The sequence below is a fragment of the Vombatus ursinus genome, unplaced genomic scaffold (assembly GCF_900497805.2).
Source record: "Vombatus ursinus unplaced genomic scaffold, bare-nosed wombat genome assembly UNPS02003292.1, whole genome shotgun sequence".
Taxonomy (NCBI): domain Eukaryota; kingdom Metazoa; phylum Chordata; class Mammalia; order Diprotodontia; family Vombatidae; genus Vombatus; species Vombatus ursinus.
In genome coordinates, this window is record NW_020943070.1 from 6456041 (window position 1) to 6472268 (window position 16228).

The 16228-nt window shown below is 55.6% G+C and overlaps 1 protein-coding gene across 8 annotated transcripts in view; it reads right to left on the reverse strand.

Annotated features, from left to right (window-relative positions):
* Positions 1–16228, reverse strand: part of TOM1 (target of myb1 membrane trafficking protein) — a 55300-nt gene that overhangs the window by 11115 nt on the left and 27957 nt on the right. For 7 of the 8 annotated variants that reach the window (XM_027872813.1, XM_027872830.1, XM_027872822.1 and 4 more), the window contains exons 3-11: positions 16038–16116; positions 15205–15354; positions 12846–12980; positions 12498–12644; positions 10553–10669; positions 6530–6663; positions 5792–5825; positions 4716–4833; positions 3670–3790 (exon numbers count right to left, since the gene is read on the reverse strand). In XM_027872813.1, the coding sequence (XP_027728614.1) occupies positions 3670–3790; positions 4716–4833; positions 5792–5825; positions 6530–6663; positions 10553–10669; positions 12498–12644; positions 12846–12980; positions 15205–15354; positions 16038–16116 (1035 nt within the window). The remainder of the gene's footprint in view (positions 1–3669; positions 3791–4715; positions 4834–5791; positions 5826–6529; positions 6664–10552; positions 10670–12497; positions 12645–12845; positions 12981–15204; positions 15355–16037; positions 16117–16228) is intronic. The other variant, XM_027872857.1, reaches the window with a different exon arrangement.

Sequence of the window (16228 nt, forward strand, 5' to 3'; positions counted from 1 at the left end):
CTGCATCTCTCGCTGTTCACCAAGAAGCACACCTACTGTGTGCCTCGCACCCCTCACTGTTCACCAGGAGGCATGCCTACTGTGCGCCCTGCACCCCGTGTAGCTCCTGCCCTGTCACTCAGCTCCTCTCCACCTCTCTCAGCAGGGGAGGGCGCATACTGTACATACATCACTTCTCTAGGGAGAGGGAGGCCATGGTGGTGGACATCCTCAGGGCCATGGGCAGGCTGCCCTTGTTGCCAACCCTTCTTAGCAGCCAAAGAGGGCAGGGACGGGGGAGAGAAGAGAATCAGATCCTCCCAGGGTGGTTGAAGGCCAAGGGCCTGGGCCATCTGCGGTCAAACTTGTCAAAAAAGTCCTTGTCCGTCAAGGGGCCACCGTAGGCCACCAGGCCACTAATGAGAAAGAAGGGAAGGAAGGGCTTCAGGTGCCCGCAGCAATGCTGGGCCCACATGCCCACGCACAGGAAGCAAGAGGAGCATCAGTTGTGGCCGGCCAGGGCTGAGTGCAGGGAATAAATAGAAGATGCTCCTCAGGCAGAAAAATCTGCTGGGCCCTACCGGACACACAGGGCACATGCTTCCCCTCCAAGCCAGTGAAGACTCAGCCTCAGTCCAGGCCAGCTCACCACCCAGGGCCCCGTCAAGGAGCAGGCGCGTCCTCCCACTGCTGTGACCCTGGCAGAGGCCGTGATGTGTGGAGAGGTGGGGCTGGCTGAAAGCTGGGGCACTGAGCCCAGGAGGTGGGTCGGCAATCAATCGGCCACACTATCATCGGGATGGAGTGAAAGGGGAGGCCAAGCGGGGGGGAGGGGCCAGGCAGGCAAGGAGAAATCACAGAAAACACAGCCTGTGAGTCAGGGTAGGCTGGAGGTCAGAAATGCGCTGCGGACCAGGACGAGGAAGACTGACACACCCAACAGCGAGGCCGGGGGGACAGTCGGGAGCGAGGAGCCCTGGAAACACAAACCTCCAGGTTGGAGGAGGCTGCAGGGGCCGCCTGGGCAGACGCGGCCTGCTTGAGGCATCCCTGCCTATGGCCACCGGCCTTCACCAGAGGACCCCCAATGAGAGGCAGTGCCCGCTGCCCTCCTTGGCAGCTCCTCCCAGGCGGGGGTAGCTCAAGCTGTCGGGCAAAGCTTCTTCTCCCATCAGTCCTAAATCAGACTCTGTGGGTCCCGGCAGAGGCCAAGTCTAACCCCACTATTTAATAAATGAGGGGTAAAGCTTCTTGTCCAGGGTCTGGCATGTGTCAGGCAGGACCTGGACCTGGGGCTTCCTAACGGAGGCCACCTCTCCACCCTTCTCCCACAATGCCTTTCTGTTCCAGGCCCTGCACCTCTCTGAATGCGCCCTAAATCACATCAGCTTTTTGGGAGGCTACAGGCTTTAAAAGCTCCAAATCTGTGCCAGCCCAGGCAGGGCCGACCCAGGGAAGGAGACAGACGAGATCCCAGCAGGCCTGGGAACAGGTAATCAAACCCAAGGCACCTCCTCCCCCCTAAGAGTGGCCTTGATTCTGAAACAGGCCAAGAGGCCCCCTTCCATGAGTCCTGCTGGTCCCAGGCTCAGCAGGGAGCATCTTGGGCTGCCCAGCTCTGCTCCCAGACCGAGACACAGAGGGCAGGGTATGAGATGGGCACGTTGCCTGCTAGCGCACTCGTGGGGCCAGGAATTCTACAGGCCAGCCAGAACCCAAGGCTCATGAAGCTGGCCTCCGTGGTTCCTTCCCTGCTTTTCCCCAAATTCACTACCCTGTGCTCCCTGGCCACCATTTTGCTGTAGATGCCAAGGAGATGGGCAAATATGCACATGTGGCTGAGTGCAAGCCCGTTCCAGCTACCAAAGCATTTGCCCGTGAATTCTGCTTGGCCCCAGGAGGCAGAGCTGGGAGCCTCGGGTGAAAGGTGCAGGAAGGAGAAAGGCTGGTTTCCTAGCAGGAAAACCTTCCCAACAATCACAGGAGCGAGTGAGCCCAAAACGGAGTGGGCCCAGACAAAGAATCAAAGATGGGGGTGCTGGAAAGGGCCTCGGAGAAGCTCACTGAACACTGAACAGAGCTGAAGTGACTTGTCCAAGGTCATCCAGCAATGAGGCCCAAAGAGGGGGAGGGGCTCAGGACCACAAGAACTGAAGTCTGGAACTGGAAGGATGCTCAGAGATCATCTTGTCCGAACCGTCCCCCTCCCCCACCCCCCAAGCTTAAGTGACCAGCCAAGGTTACTGATTGAAGAGCTGGGTTTTAACTGGGCTTCTGTGACTAAGGTCAGGGCTCTTCCCACCTCACCATGGGAGTTTCCTATTTCTGAAGGTTCCAACTGAAGGAGGGCTGGTCACCTGCTGGGGATGTTGGAGGAGGGCCTGCTGGACCACACGACCTTTGAAGTTCATTCCAACTTGGGAGATGCTGTGGTCAGTGGCCTAGGTCTATGAGCAGCACCATGTATTCGCCTACAATCACAGACCTGAGATCTTGGGATTAAAGCATTTTGGTTCAAGTGGGGAGACCCAACTGGCCTCCTTTGGGAAAGGTCCATCCTGTGTACTCCCAAAGACCATCAGAGATCTCACAAGGTCTTTGACACCCTGGGCTGGTTGCTGCGGGCCTCGGCACACATCAGCTGAGCCTATGGCCTGCCTCTTGGGGTGGATCTCCTTCCTGGCCCGGAGCTCCTCCTTTCTGCTTGAGGATCTGACCAGCCACCCACAGCTAGGCCCTGAGGGGAGAGCCAACCCTAAGGACAAAAGTGGCCCCTCATCCTACCCATGACAACATGGGGGTGCTGCCCCTCCCTGACGAGGCCGGAGCCACCGGCCAAGCAGGAGGAGGAGGAAAGGCTCTGTTTCTAGGAGGCCAGGCAGGGAGGGCAGGCTCACCCCTGCAGATCAAAAGCACCTTCTGGGGGAAGAAGAAACGCTGGGACAAAACCTTCAGGATTTACCAACATCCCAAAGGGTGACCACTGGGGGACGCTCTGGGGGGGCTGGGAGCGGGTTGGGGCTCGGGCTCTTTGGGCACCCTCGGACTTGTGCAGAAGTGTCTAAAGGATCATTCTGTCGTCTGTGACGGCCTCCAGCCTCCCCTAGCCATGGAGCTGACCTGGTCCGCTTCTCATGCTTGTGAATGGCGTGACCCTTCCTATCCAGGTCACATAGCACGGGATCCCAGCTCTGGAACTGGAAGGGAATCCTGGTCCCTTATTCTACAGAGCAGGAAAGTGGGCACCAGAGAGGCTACAGAAACTTTAGATTGGGAGATTGAGGGCCCTCGGGGGCTGGCTAATCCAAGCCATTACAACATCTGAGGTCTAGAGCACACAGGCCACAAAGTCCAATCGCCTTATCTTACAGATGAGGAAACTGAGGCCCGGGGGAAGCTCCCTTTGGAGCTGAGGGGTCTGGTGTAAGATGCTGGTAGGATCAGAGCACTGATGGCTGGACGAGCCCTGAGGGATCATGGGGCATCACAGTGCCGGGACTCAGATCCTCCTGGTCCAGACCCAGTGGGGGGTCCCCCCGGAGGCCAGACTTGGGGGCAGGTTCCCTGCCTGGACCGTGGGGGCTGAGCACAAAGGTGCACTTAGCGCCTCGGCCTACTGAGAAGCAGGTGCCAAGGACCAAAGCACACAGGGCAGCCAGGATGGGGCGAGGACCACCCCACCCCACTCACTCCTTCCGCTGATCCGCCAGCGAGGTCCCCCGAGTCAAGGCGAACATGTCAAACTCGTCTTCCAGTTTTCCCGAGGTGTTCAGAGACTGCAGCGTGGCGCTGACGCTGCTGGTGCCGAGGTCTGCAGGAGAAAGGCCGGGCAGTCAGAGGGCACTGATAAAGCACCTGGCACCTCAGGAAGCCCACCTCCCAATGAGGGGCAACAGCAGGGACACACAAAGCATCTAACAAATACCATGAATGCCAGGAAGTTTGGGAGGGGGGCCACTAGGATCTCAAGATCCTCCCCCTGAGAGGAGGAAGGGACCACCCTTGGCTCATCCTGGGCCACGTGGCCAAGTGCCCACGGCCCAGCACTGGTCCCACCTCGCTGCCCCCTCAACAGTGTGGGGTGGGGCTGGGGAGCGGTAGATGGTAGAAGGAGTCTCTGAGGTGGGGGAGGGGGTGAAGAGGGAGGGCAGTCTAGGCAGAAGGCACAGCCAATGCAAAGGCATGGAGATGGTAGCATATCTGACAAGTCTGGAGGAATAGTTCTCCTTCCCACACACCATAAGCTCTCCTGTGGGCAGGATGGCAGCAGCTGCTGCCAGTCCCCATGCCCAGGGCTCTCCCTTCAGGCTGCCCCAAGACCAGCAATGAAAGCAGAGGTAGTCAAGGCTCCTAGATTAGGGCTACAGGGCCCTTGTAGCTCCTGGACTCTAGATTCCTGGGGGTCATTCCCCAAGCTCGCTGTGTCCCTGGGAAAGTCTCACGTAATGGGTCGTGCTGCAAGGAGCTGGTGAGGCCAGAGGCCCAGCACCTAGCCAGTGCCGAGCCCCAGGGTGGACAGTACTTAATGTCCCTGCTCCTCGGGAGGGTCTGGGTCAGAGCTTGCAGGCCCCACCCTGGGGCTGCAGAGCTCTCCGCCGACCACTGAGAAACCAGGGAGGCGGCAGCCGGACTGGGGTGCTCCCACCCTGCTTGAATCTGACTGTCCAACAGGAAGAGGGCGCACGGCCACATCCCAAACCAGAAGCTCTTCCCCAGAATCCGGCCCACTCACTTACTCATCCCGGCGAGCTGAGAGGAGAGGGTCCTGGGGGTTTCTGGCTGGTGCCCCGCCGGGGCAGGACTGGCGCTGCTGAGGTCAATCAGATTGGTCGCTGGCTCCACCTCACTTGGGACCTTCAAAAGGAAAGCCCAGTTATTCTCGCCTCCTGAAGGCAGCTGCCCACGGTCACGGACCACGGGCTTTAGGGGGCTTCCTGCCCTACTGGCTTCTGTGAAACCAGGCACAAGAGCCCACACACCGTCCCGGGCCAGGTGGGCTGAGGAGCATTGGGAAAGGCCTCATTCCACCTTGGTGCCCCCGTTCACTTTACAGCCCGCAGATCCGCCCGGGCCTGGCCCGCGGCTCTTCCATCCACTCTATAATTATCTTGTGTGTGATGATTTCTGTTATTATCTCCCCCATTGGAATGACAGCCGGTCTGTTTTTGTTCCTTCTCTGCAGCCTCAGCACATGCACAGTGGCTAGCTTACTCAGCGTTTGCTGATTGACTTATTAGTTGTGCAATTGATCGGCATTTATTATCACCTGTTATGGAATCGGGCCAGTTGCTGAGGACACAAAGACAGAAACGAAACAGTGCCTGGTCCCAAGGGGTCTACACTCTAACAGCAGACAGCCTGCACAGATATAAGGATGTACATACAAGACAAACACAGATGATCTGGGTTGGGAGGCGGTGGGAGGAGGGTCACTAACAGTTTGTGGGGGAGGGGTCAGAAAAAATGCCATACGTAGAAGGCGGCCCCTAAGTTGAATTTTGAAAGAAATACAGACTTTCAAGAGGTCTGGAGGATAGGAGAGAGAAGACTGTAGGCACGGGGACAGCTAGTGAGTACAAAGGCATGGAGGTGGGAGATGGGAGAGGGAGGGAGGGTCATGTGAGAGTCAAGGTAAGAAAGTCTGGCTGGCCTGGAGGGTGTGTGGAGGGGGGATGGGCAGCTTAGGGCTGTCGGTGCCAAGAACAGGTGTCCCACTGACACAGATGGCACTGTGAGGACATGGGAGGTTATCCACACGGGGGTCAATGGTGACTTACTAGAGGATTGAGCATCTCTCATCCCAGTCTCTTACCCTGTTATGCTGGCCCGTTCGGAACCGCTCAAACCTGTAAGGAAGCAGAGAGGGGGTTCAGGGCTGGAGCTCACAGATTCCCAGAATGCCTGAGCTGGAGGAGTCCTCAGAGAGGGGCCAGGGCAGCCTGCATCTGAGCAGTAATTCCCCCCCGAGATCAGACGAGTGGGCATCTGCCTCCACTGAAAGGCCTCCCGGGCCTCTGGAAGCAGCCCACACTATTTTGGGGCAGTCTCATTTTGAGAAAACCTTTCCTTATATGGAGCTGAAAGCTGCCTCTCCGGGCCTTCCACCCACTGGCCGCAGGGAAGCCCTGTGAACGACCCGATGACCCAAGCCCCTAAGTCTTCTCCAGGTCCCATTCTGGTCCAGCAGGGCTTGTAGTCCCCTTATCATCTTGTCCTTTTGGACTGATGCACTAGGGACATGGTCTAGGGGATGTGGGTCAGGGCTCTTTCCATTCTGGATTCCTCAGGGAGACATTCCCACCCGCCCCCAGCTTGGCAGAGAGGCCCTGGGGCACCCTGAGCCCTTAGAGCATAGGCCCAGAGGGATGCCTTCTTTTGGTCTGTATGTCTTAACTCTAAGCCCCCATTTTACTCTTAGTGTGGCTCCATCCAGAGAGGGCCAACCTAGAGTCCACCCAGCAAGCCAGGCCTGCTAATGAGAAGGTGGCCTCGACGGTGCCAGACCCCAGTGGAGGAGGAGGGCGAAGGGCCCGGGCAGGGACAGGGCTACCGTTCATGGCGCAGGAACACGTTGTTGAGGTTGTCGTTGACGATGAGCAGCTCCTCGGTCAGCTGCTCGTTGAGGACCCGGGGGATCAGCTCGAGAACTCGCTGCTGCATAGCTCGGCACGTCCGGTTCAGCTCCTGACCACAAAGGGGGAAGCAAGTGGATGGTGGGAACCCCAACAAGGAAAGAAGGCAGGGGGTGGGCGGGTCCCTCCAGGAACTGAGCTATAGGCCTGGGGTGGCCAGGAGAGGGACGGAGCCAAGTTCGGGCCTCAATTTTGTGTCCAGAGGTGTTTGGCGCCAGCTGGGCACTCGTCGGTGCCCCCCTAGTAGGGGAGTGTGATAGGGATGTGGTGGGCAGAGGATGGATCCTGCAGTCAGGCAGACCCAAGTGAGAATCCTGCCTCAGGCATTCACCAACTAGCTGTGGGCCTGGGTTTGACCTTTCTCAGTCTCAGTTTCTTCATCTGCAAGGCAGGGGCAATTACAGCCCCCAGCTCTCAAGGCTATCGTGAGGATCTAACGAGATGATATATGTAAGTGCAATGAAAATGGCAGCCATCGGCGCCAAGTGCACGCTGCTCTCCGGACCACGTCCAGGACCACAGTTCTGGAGCTGGAGGGGGCCCCGGGAGGGGACAGTGACACCCCCAGGGTCACAAAGGCATGACGTGGGAGAGTCCAGGTTGGAGCCCCGGGGCCCTGACTCTACCCACTCCCCTACACTGCTTCCCTCAGGCACAAATCCAGGCCCTGCATCTGCTGTCTCACCCTGGGCAGTCACTTAGCCTTTCTGGGCCTGTTTCTTCATCTGTAAAGTTGGGGGGAGCTGAGGTCCCCTCATGCTCTAGAGAGCTTTGCCTCTTAGGTAACCTTCCTCCTTCTGTACAGACTTCAGATGGTCCCAGTTATTGGCACACTGTCTCACACGTAAGACTGGAAGCCCCTGGAGGGCAGGGCCTTTTGTCTTTCTTTGTATCCCCAGTGCTCAGCACAGTGCCTGGCACATAGTAGGCACTTAGTAAATGCTCACTGATTGACTCTAGTATGTGACCCCACGATCCCTAGGGTCCTTCCTGCCTCCTGTAGCCACAGCCTTTCACAGCTGGGTTTGCAAGGCCAGCTCCCAGGGCAGCGGGCTCCAAAACACCCAACTACTTACGCGCTATAAAGTAAATAACAACTCCTGGTGGGGAGGCTGGGCAGTGAGATGCGCCAGGACGGCTGGGGCGATAACAGGCCAAAGCCTGAGAGGGTGGGAGCTTGCGCCACTGGGAGGTGGTAGGGGCGGCAGGGTAGGTGGGCCGTGTGGAGACAGTCCTAGGCTCGGCTGTCACACAGAAGGGCCGCCACGGCCCACCTCTGCACCCTGGTGGCTCATCCCACAGCCCACGGGGTCAGGCCACTGCCTCCAGTCTAGACACCACTGCCTCGAGGCTCTTTCTTACCAGTTAGTGCCTCTGACCATTTGGGAAGCTGTCCCTCGTCTCCTGCCCTACGGCCAGAATCACCAGGCCTCCTGGGAAACCACCAATCAGCATAGGCCCTGCCCATCAAATATCCTTTAATATAAGTCCCAAAGAGTGACATCTGAATCCTAAATGAGAATGTCCTAGAACCCGAGGTCCCTTGGGGCCGGACGAGGATCAGGCCTCCTTGTTCTCTGACCACCAGCCCCTTCCTTGGTTCTAGTTTCAGCCTGGCCACTGACTGGCTGAGGGAGATTAAGCAAGCCCCCTCCTCCCTCTGGGCTTCAGCTCCCACAACTGTCAGAGGTAGGCTTTGAGAAGACCACGGAGGACCCTCTGGCAAAGACACCCGGCGGTCCTGTGTGTCCAGAGGGCACCATGGGCCTGTCTCAGACTTTTGGTTTGGAGGCCTGGGGTTTCCTGCTTGCTTGGCGGCTGGGATGTCAGGGTGGCTGCCAGCTTCATCACTGACTCCAGCTCTTGGTTCCTCCAGTGACCAAACTGCTCTGTGGTTCCATCCCAACTTCCTTCTCCCACAACAGAAACGTCTCCTTGGGCAACTGCTGGTTCCTTCCGAGGCCAGGCTGTCTCAAGCCTTTCCCAGCATCTCAGGCAGGAAGCTCCTCCTCCTTCCCCGAAAGCTCTGTGGATGTCAGCCCCTTCAGCATGGCCATGAGGGCAGGCACCACAGTATGCCAGGCAGGGTGGGATGGAGGAAGGAGCCCTGGGTTTGGAGTCAGGCCAGGCTTCAAGTCCCTGCTCTACCTGTGCAACCCTGGGCAAGTCACTGCTCACAGGGCCTTGGTTTCTTCATCTGTAAAACGGGCCTCTGAGGTCTCTTCTGGTTCCAGATCAGGCATGCCCAGAAGCGATGCAATGGAGCATTAATCTGATTATTTTCCAAACCAAAAGGCCTTGGATGCTCACCTGCCTGGCTGGGATTCTGTTCCTAGCATCCCAGCTCCGGATCTGGGAGGGGCCTTACAGGCCAACACCCTCATTTTACAGAGAAGGAAACTGAGCCCCAGGGAGGAGAAGGGATTTGCCCAAGGTCATGCAGGGAGGCAGCAGATTTCCTGTCGTTCTTCTCACTGGCCCTGGCTGAAATTCCAGACTTTCATCAGAACCACCACATTGGAAGGGTCCAAGTGACTTGTCTAATCTCACACAATGAGTGCCCGGATAAATCAATCAACAAACCTTTATTAATCCCCACTATGTGCCAGGCACTGTGCGTACAAGGACAGAGCAGCCCCTGCCCTCAAGGAGCTTATGTTCTATTGGGGAGAAATAACATATTCACAGCTACATATAAGATATATCCAAATAAATGTAATGGTCGGGTAGGAGGAGGTTTTCCCAACTGGGGCAATTAGAAAAGGCCTTGTCCATGGTGGTTCTTTTAGAGGAAGCTAGGGGGTCTGCAAGGTGCAGCCGAGGAGGCAAGAGAGATGGGTGATGGGAAGTCATGTGGGATAAGAACCTGGATCTCCTGACTTCTCGGGCTGGCGCTCCTCATCTCAAAATGTATTTGTGAAGCCCCTGATTTACTTAGGCCAGGACCTCCCAAAGCACCTTTTCAAGAGTATCGGCCTGACCTCAATACAAACCAGGAAAGGAAACCCTAAGAAGATATGGCCCGAGGTCCAAAAGCCAGGCCTTCTGGCTCCAAATCTTCCACTGAACCACGCCCCAACCTTTAAAGACATAGTCGCCCTGACAAATCAGCACATTCCCTGCCGTTTTTTTGGAGTTAAGAGGATGCTACCCTTGTGGCACACCCACGTCATTGCCCTGACTGCCCCCACCAGCTCTGCTCGGTCTTCTCTCTGCCCTGAGGCAGTGTAGACTCTAGGCAAAACTCCTAAAGCAGGCTGCTATCTCTATTGTCCCCCTCCAACATCTCTCTTCAGGCTATGACGTGACCTGAGCGCCAGTTTCCTCATCTGTAAAATGGGGACACTAATTCCTGTTATACTGATCTACTTCTCAGGGTTGTAGTTGTGCACTGCGCTTTTCATAAGCTCCCCTCTCTCTCCTCTGCAGAGGTGGAAGGCTACGGGGTGAAATACTGCATATGCTGACATACTCAGCTGGTATGTTGGTTAGTTTTGCGAAACTGCTTTTTTTTCTCCTCTCTAAATTCTGTTCCTAGGGATAGCTCACCACGTAGTGGAATAGGGAGGGATATATTTGGAAACAAAGGTGATTGTAAATTTTTTTTTAAATTAAAAAACTAAACCAGCACTGGCTGGTTTAGGACACCGTTCAGCTCTGCCAGTACTGGGTGTCTTGGGGTTCTTCTGTCTACTTCTGGTCTACACAGCATGGTGGTGGTGGTGTCTGTCACCAGGAAGTAATGCCAGGAGCCCCCACGCAGGCCCAGGCCCGGGGCACTGATCCTTGCCCTCTTATCCAAAGCTGCAGCTGAGTGTGAGTCACCTGGTAAGCTGTCAGTCTCCCTCCCAGCACCCCCAGGGCATCTTCCTGAGTAGGTGGGAGGCCCCTGGAAAGGGGAAAGATGAGGGGGCTGCTGAGCCTGAGGGAGGGATCCTTACCTGCAGCAGCTCCAGGTCTGAGGGCTCAGCCTGCCCGGGGACCAGCTCGGTCAGCATCTCTGACATCACCTTCACGTTGCCATTCACCACCTCCAGCTCACTGCGGAGTTTCCCAATCTGAAATACACATTTAAGTTTGGCCTGGCTGGGTGAGGATGGAGATCTGAGGAGTCAGCATGGGTGATACTGCCCTAATGCCCTGCAGAGCCAGCCCTAGGCTTAGATAGGTCCTTTCCCTGGCAGCCCAAGGGCCCAGCCCAGCTCCAAAAGGAATGTAAGCCATTCTCTGGTGGGGATCTCATCTCTCCCCACTCCCCACCAGACTCATCTCTGGCCCCTCACACCTGGTGGTCCTTTCCAAACATTACCATTTCCAAGCCAACGGCACAGCTGGGAAGGGAGGAAAACCAAGGTCAGAATGACTGCACCCCCAAGGTGTGCTGATGGCAGAACTACAGCATCTCCCCCAGGGGCCCAAGGCAGCTGCTAACAAGGCCACTGAGACCCTCAGACTCCTCCCCTCTGGGGGGAGGGGAGGGGAATGGGCAGGGCCAGGTCTCTGCTCTTGGGCACAGGAGGGCCTGCTGCCTGCCTGAGGTCCCTTCTAGACAGGACCAGTTTAGTCTACCAAAGGCTGGAAATACTGGTGGGGTCAGCTAGAGCCAAGGTGTACATGTGTAACTGGGAGGTGGGAGAGTGGGAAGGAACGGCAGTGCAAATACACATTTCCCACCAGCTCCAGGAGCATGGCTGCGTTGGACTTCTCTGGACTGTCCCCTGTGCTTGCCTCCCCCAGGAAGGCTCATCATTAGGAGAGTGTGTGAGTGAGGCTGAGTGAGCAAGGATCCTTAGACTGGCCACTCCTTCAGGACACGACCTGGGAAAACCCGGGAGCAGCACTGTAGCCATTGGCATTTGGGGAATGATTTTCTATGGCAGACCTACTGTTACCATGGGGCCTCTCTCCCTCTGTCCCTCAGTTTTCCCCTCCTGAAAGAGTGCATTAATAAGAATGCCATTGAGCTATTTTCCAACTATGTGTAGATCTCTACATAGAAGACAACTTACATTTCTCTGGCACCCTAAGATTTAGAATCCAACTTCTAAGAAATCCTAGAGTACAAACATCATTAATTAGAGGCTATATTTCTTTGTGGATGGAGCAGTAGCTCAGTCAGTTCAAGTCTCACCTCTGACCCATGTCAGCTGTGTGACCCTGTGCAGTTCCCTCAACCTCTCTGTGGTCTAGGCAGCTCACTAGAACCAAAAGGTACAGAGAAAGTGCCGATCTACACTGGTAAAAGGAGCTCCCTTTACCAATGAAATCTCAGGTCCAGACCAAAATAGTCCTAGAACATACTGTTAGTGCGACTGCCTGGCTGTGTGATAGAGTGAAGGGAGCCCAGAAGCTTAGTGAGCCCTGGTTTTGACCCTCCTAGCTGGGTAACCAAGGACAAACTACCTGACCTTTCTGAACTTCACATTCCTCACCCCTAAAAGGATTGAAAGCTGTGCCATGCCCCTGCCCAGTGTGAGTGGGGGATGGTGCTTTAGAGAATCAGTGTAGGCTACTGAGAGGCAGTGTGGCCCAATGGATAGAGTACCTAAATTGGAGTCTGCCTCTGCCGCCCATTGCATGTGTGTCTCTGGGTAGGTTGCAGGACCCTTCTGTGCCCCAGGCAACTCCCCTAAGATGCTCAGGTGCCAAGGAGGCACCAGCGTGCCCTGGTAAGAGAGGGTCCAACCCAGTATAAACAAGTCAAGACCTATACCATGAGGTAGCAGGCTAGACCAGTTTTAAGTATCAATCAATCTATGAACATTATAGCACTTACTACGTGCCAGGCATGGTACTAAGCCCTGGGGCTACAAATACAAATAAAAACAAAGTCCCCTGACTCTGGGGCTGAGGGAACTGAATCCCGGGAGCCAGGCCAATCTTTACCTGCTCTGGTGTTGGCGTCATAGGCACGTCATCCGGGGCGGACGGCACGTTTGGCAGGGACACGGCTTGCTGCAGGGCGTTTGTGCGCTGACTGGACTGTGTTACTGATGAATTCTGTCCTGGTGGGGGCTCGGAGCTATACACGGACTAGGGATGAAAACCAAATCAGAGAGGGTGAAGCAAGGGCTGGCGAGAGAAACTTGGGAGGCCCGCAGCTCAGTAGGAAGAAGCTGGCCAAGCTCTCTGTCTCTTCCCAGCTTTTCTGCCTCTCAGCTTGGTCCACACAGGGGAAGGAGACAGGCCTGCCCTGGCCTGACTGGGAGCATGGGAGGTGGTGAGCCTCCTTACCCTCTGGGGCGTGTGGATGGGGGACAGCATGTCCAGGTCCGTCATGGGAAACTCCAGGCCCTTCCTCCTGAGATCTTCATAGACAGCTACGACGCCTGTCAGGTCGGGTGAGCTTCGGAAGGCGTCTGCCCAGGACTGCCGAGAGGAACAGAGGGGATAGACCCAGCTGGTCACTACACTGACCTTCCCCCCCCCGGCCTTCTTACCCATTCCTGGGGTGGCTGGGCGAGCTACAGCTAGAAGGCACCTTGGACACGGGGAGAGCCAGGAGTGTTCTGGGATGGCCCAGAGAGGGGCCCTGGGCTACAGTGGAAAGGTCACTAGATTTAGAGTGAGAGGACTCGGGTCCAGTTCCCATTTTTGCTACATCTTGGAGCAAACCAGGTGACCTCTCTGGGCCTCAGTTTCTTCATCTATAGAACAGGGGTTGGATCCGAGGACTGCTAAGGTCTCTTTCACTTCTCACTGTGGTCCCCTAATCATCAGACGTAAGATTCAAACCCAGGTCTTCAGCCTCTAACTGCTAGTAGTCCTGCTCTGACTCCATGTCCTTTAGGGCTTGGGTGTCCTCTCCTCAGCTCCATTCCTGGACTCCAGAGCCTCCTATGAGGCTCACCTCTGGACCTGACTTTGACCAGCGGAAGTCAGGCAGCCCTTCCATATTCACCTCTCCCTTCTTGGGTGAGATTACATTTACTTGTGTGCTTGTATGTTGTTATCTCTCACCTGACTGTGAACTCCTTGGAAATGCACCTTGCCTGATTCTTTTTTTTTTTTTTTTTTTTTTTAGGCAATTGGGGTTAAGTGACTTGCCCAGGGTCACACAGCTAGTAAATGTCAAGTGTTTGGTCTGAGGCTGGATTTGAACTCAGGTCCTCCTGACTTCAGGGCTAGTGCCCTATTCACTGCGCCACCTAGCTGCCCCTAGCTCACCTGATTCTTTGCAGAGGTGGGGGCCTATGGGTGTGCCACACTACAAATTCCATTCGATGCGGCTAGTGGGTTAGTATAGCTCAAGTCTTTGTGGTTTTCTTTTTCATTCTTTGTCACAAGGGACCCTCTCTGGGCAGGGACGAGGAATAATGTATTGGGAAAACGACGTGATACCAAAACAAAAGATAACAATACATTTTAAAAAAGAATGAAACTCCTTGAGGGAAGGTACCATTCTTCACTTTTTGTCTCTGACTTTCAGCACCTGGTGTAGATGTTTGTGGCACTGGGCCCACACCAGAGACTCACTCAGAAGGAGTCTTCAAGGATCAGAATCATTCTTTGATAGCTGTGTGGGGCATTCTAGCCGGAGAGGGCCTTCCCATACAGTTCTGCTATTCCACATTCACAATCACTCTCTCAAGGGCTAATGAAGTCCTTATTCCCATTTTGCAGATGAGGAAACTGAGGAAATGGGAGTTCAAGGGACTCCCTCAGGGCCTAACAGACAATGGCAGGGCTGGGACCAGAACCCAGATCTCCTAAATCTCAGCCCAGAGAATTTGCCTAGAACAAGCTGCTGGTGCCAAACCGCAGGACAGCACCCTCCTCTTGCACCCAGCCAGAGCCCTGACGCGTTGAGGCGGTTGGGTGGAGCAGGGACTAAACAGAGCATTGGACACGGGGTCAGGGAGTCCTGAGTTCAGCTCTGGCCTCTGACACAAGTTGTATGACCTTGGACAAGCCATTTAATCTCCCTGTGCCTCAGTCTCCCCATTTGTAATATGGGGATAATAATCACATTTACCTTACAGGGCTGTTATGAGGATAAAATGAGAAATATTTGCAAAGGGTTTTGTAAACCCTAAAGTTCAGCGAAGAGGAAAGAGGTTGTCTAGGTCAGAGACCAATAGCCGCAACATAGAAAATGATCGAGCCAAACACAGAGAAATGAGCCGCTACCCGAAGTGGGGAATAGCCTGTGTTCTCTGTGTTTTGCTCAGGGACTCCCTCTCAACTGGGCCATGATCTGAGGGTCCCAGGCCATGTGCTCGCTGTTGGGGCTGGGATTGGAAATGCAGACATCTAGGGCTGGAGTGGACCTCAAAGTTCATCGGGTCCAACTCACTCATTTTACAGGAGAGGAAACTGAGGCCAAGAGAAGCAACGTGACCTGCCCTAAGTCACTCAGCGTCAGAGGCAGGATTTGAACCCAGGTTCCCCACTCCTAATCCACTGACTTTTCTTGCAGGTGTGGCGGTGCTATGGATTTCGGCCTTCCCTCTTCTCTCAGTCTTGTCTTGAGAATCTCCCAGTTCAAGGCCTCGGGGGAAGCGGGTTCCAGGCCCACGTTTCTCATTTTCTGGGGGGAACCTCTGCTCTTCCCTGGACCTCCCATCGCCATGCCCCCCTGCCTGGCGCTCACCTGGATCAGCATCAGAACCTTGTCGTGGACAGTGGTGGGGGGGTTGTTCTTTGGCAAGATGGTCCTCACCAGGACCCCTTCCACGAAGTCCTGACTGGCCACGAGGACGTGGAAGCGATGGCCACAGTTTTTCACGCAGGTTTCCAAGACCTGAAGGGGCCAACAAGTAGCGGTGAGAACTCCACGTAGGGAAGGGCCCTTCCTGTGAAGACGGTCTTCCTCCTTTCAAACAGGCCATCATTTTGACAGAGAAACTCCAAACATCCAAGTCTCTGTCGTGGGGCCCAGACTGTGCCCCCCCACATACACACCAAGGCAAACCTCCTATGACTATCACCACCATGAACCCCTCCCCCGCTCTGTTGCCCAGAATATTCCCTATCACCTTGGGGTACACCTTTGGATACAAAATGGATACAAGGAGACTCACCGTCCCCTCCTCTGGCCGAGAGACCTGAGGCAGAAGGGCCTCTGTCACCCTCTGTCTCCTTGTCACCCACCAGCCATGGACTGCGCAGACAACCAAGGAGCCAGTTTGGACAGGGGGCTAACCCACATTTCTCTCAAATCTGTTTGCCCCGACTTGGGCTGAGACTTCTGGGTCTCTGGTTTCTAGAACTCTCTAGGTGAAGTGGCAGGTCCCAGGGGACCCCTGGCTTAAGCATCCTCCTACCATTTTCCTGATTCCCCCTGCAATAAAAACATTCAGCACACTGGGCCCCAGCCCTTGCCCCTTTCCAGACAGCGAGGGAACATGCGCAGATGCAGAAAGCGCCGGAGAGCCCAGGCACCAGAGGGAGCAGGGCCTGGCTGGAAAGGGGTTGGGCACGCACCGTGAGCGCCAGCATCACCTCGTGGAAGTTCTTATTACCCACAATCCTCCTCTTCAGGGCTCGCAAGGCGTCTCTGGGGCTGTGGGAAACGAGGAGAGGGCGCGGCTGTAGCACAGAACGGGCTAAGAGAGAGAACTTTCTGGGCTGCCGACATGGGAGAGGATGCACGGAAGCTCTGACTCATTCCTTTC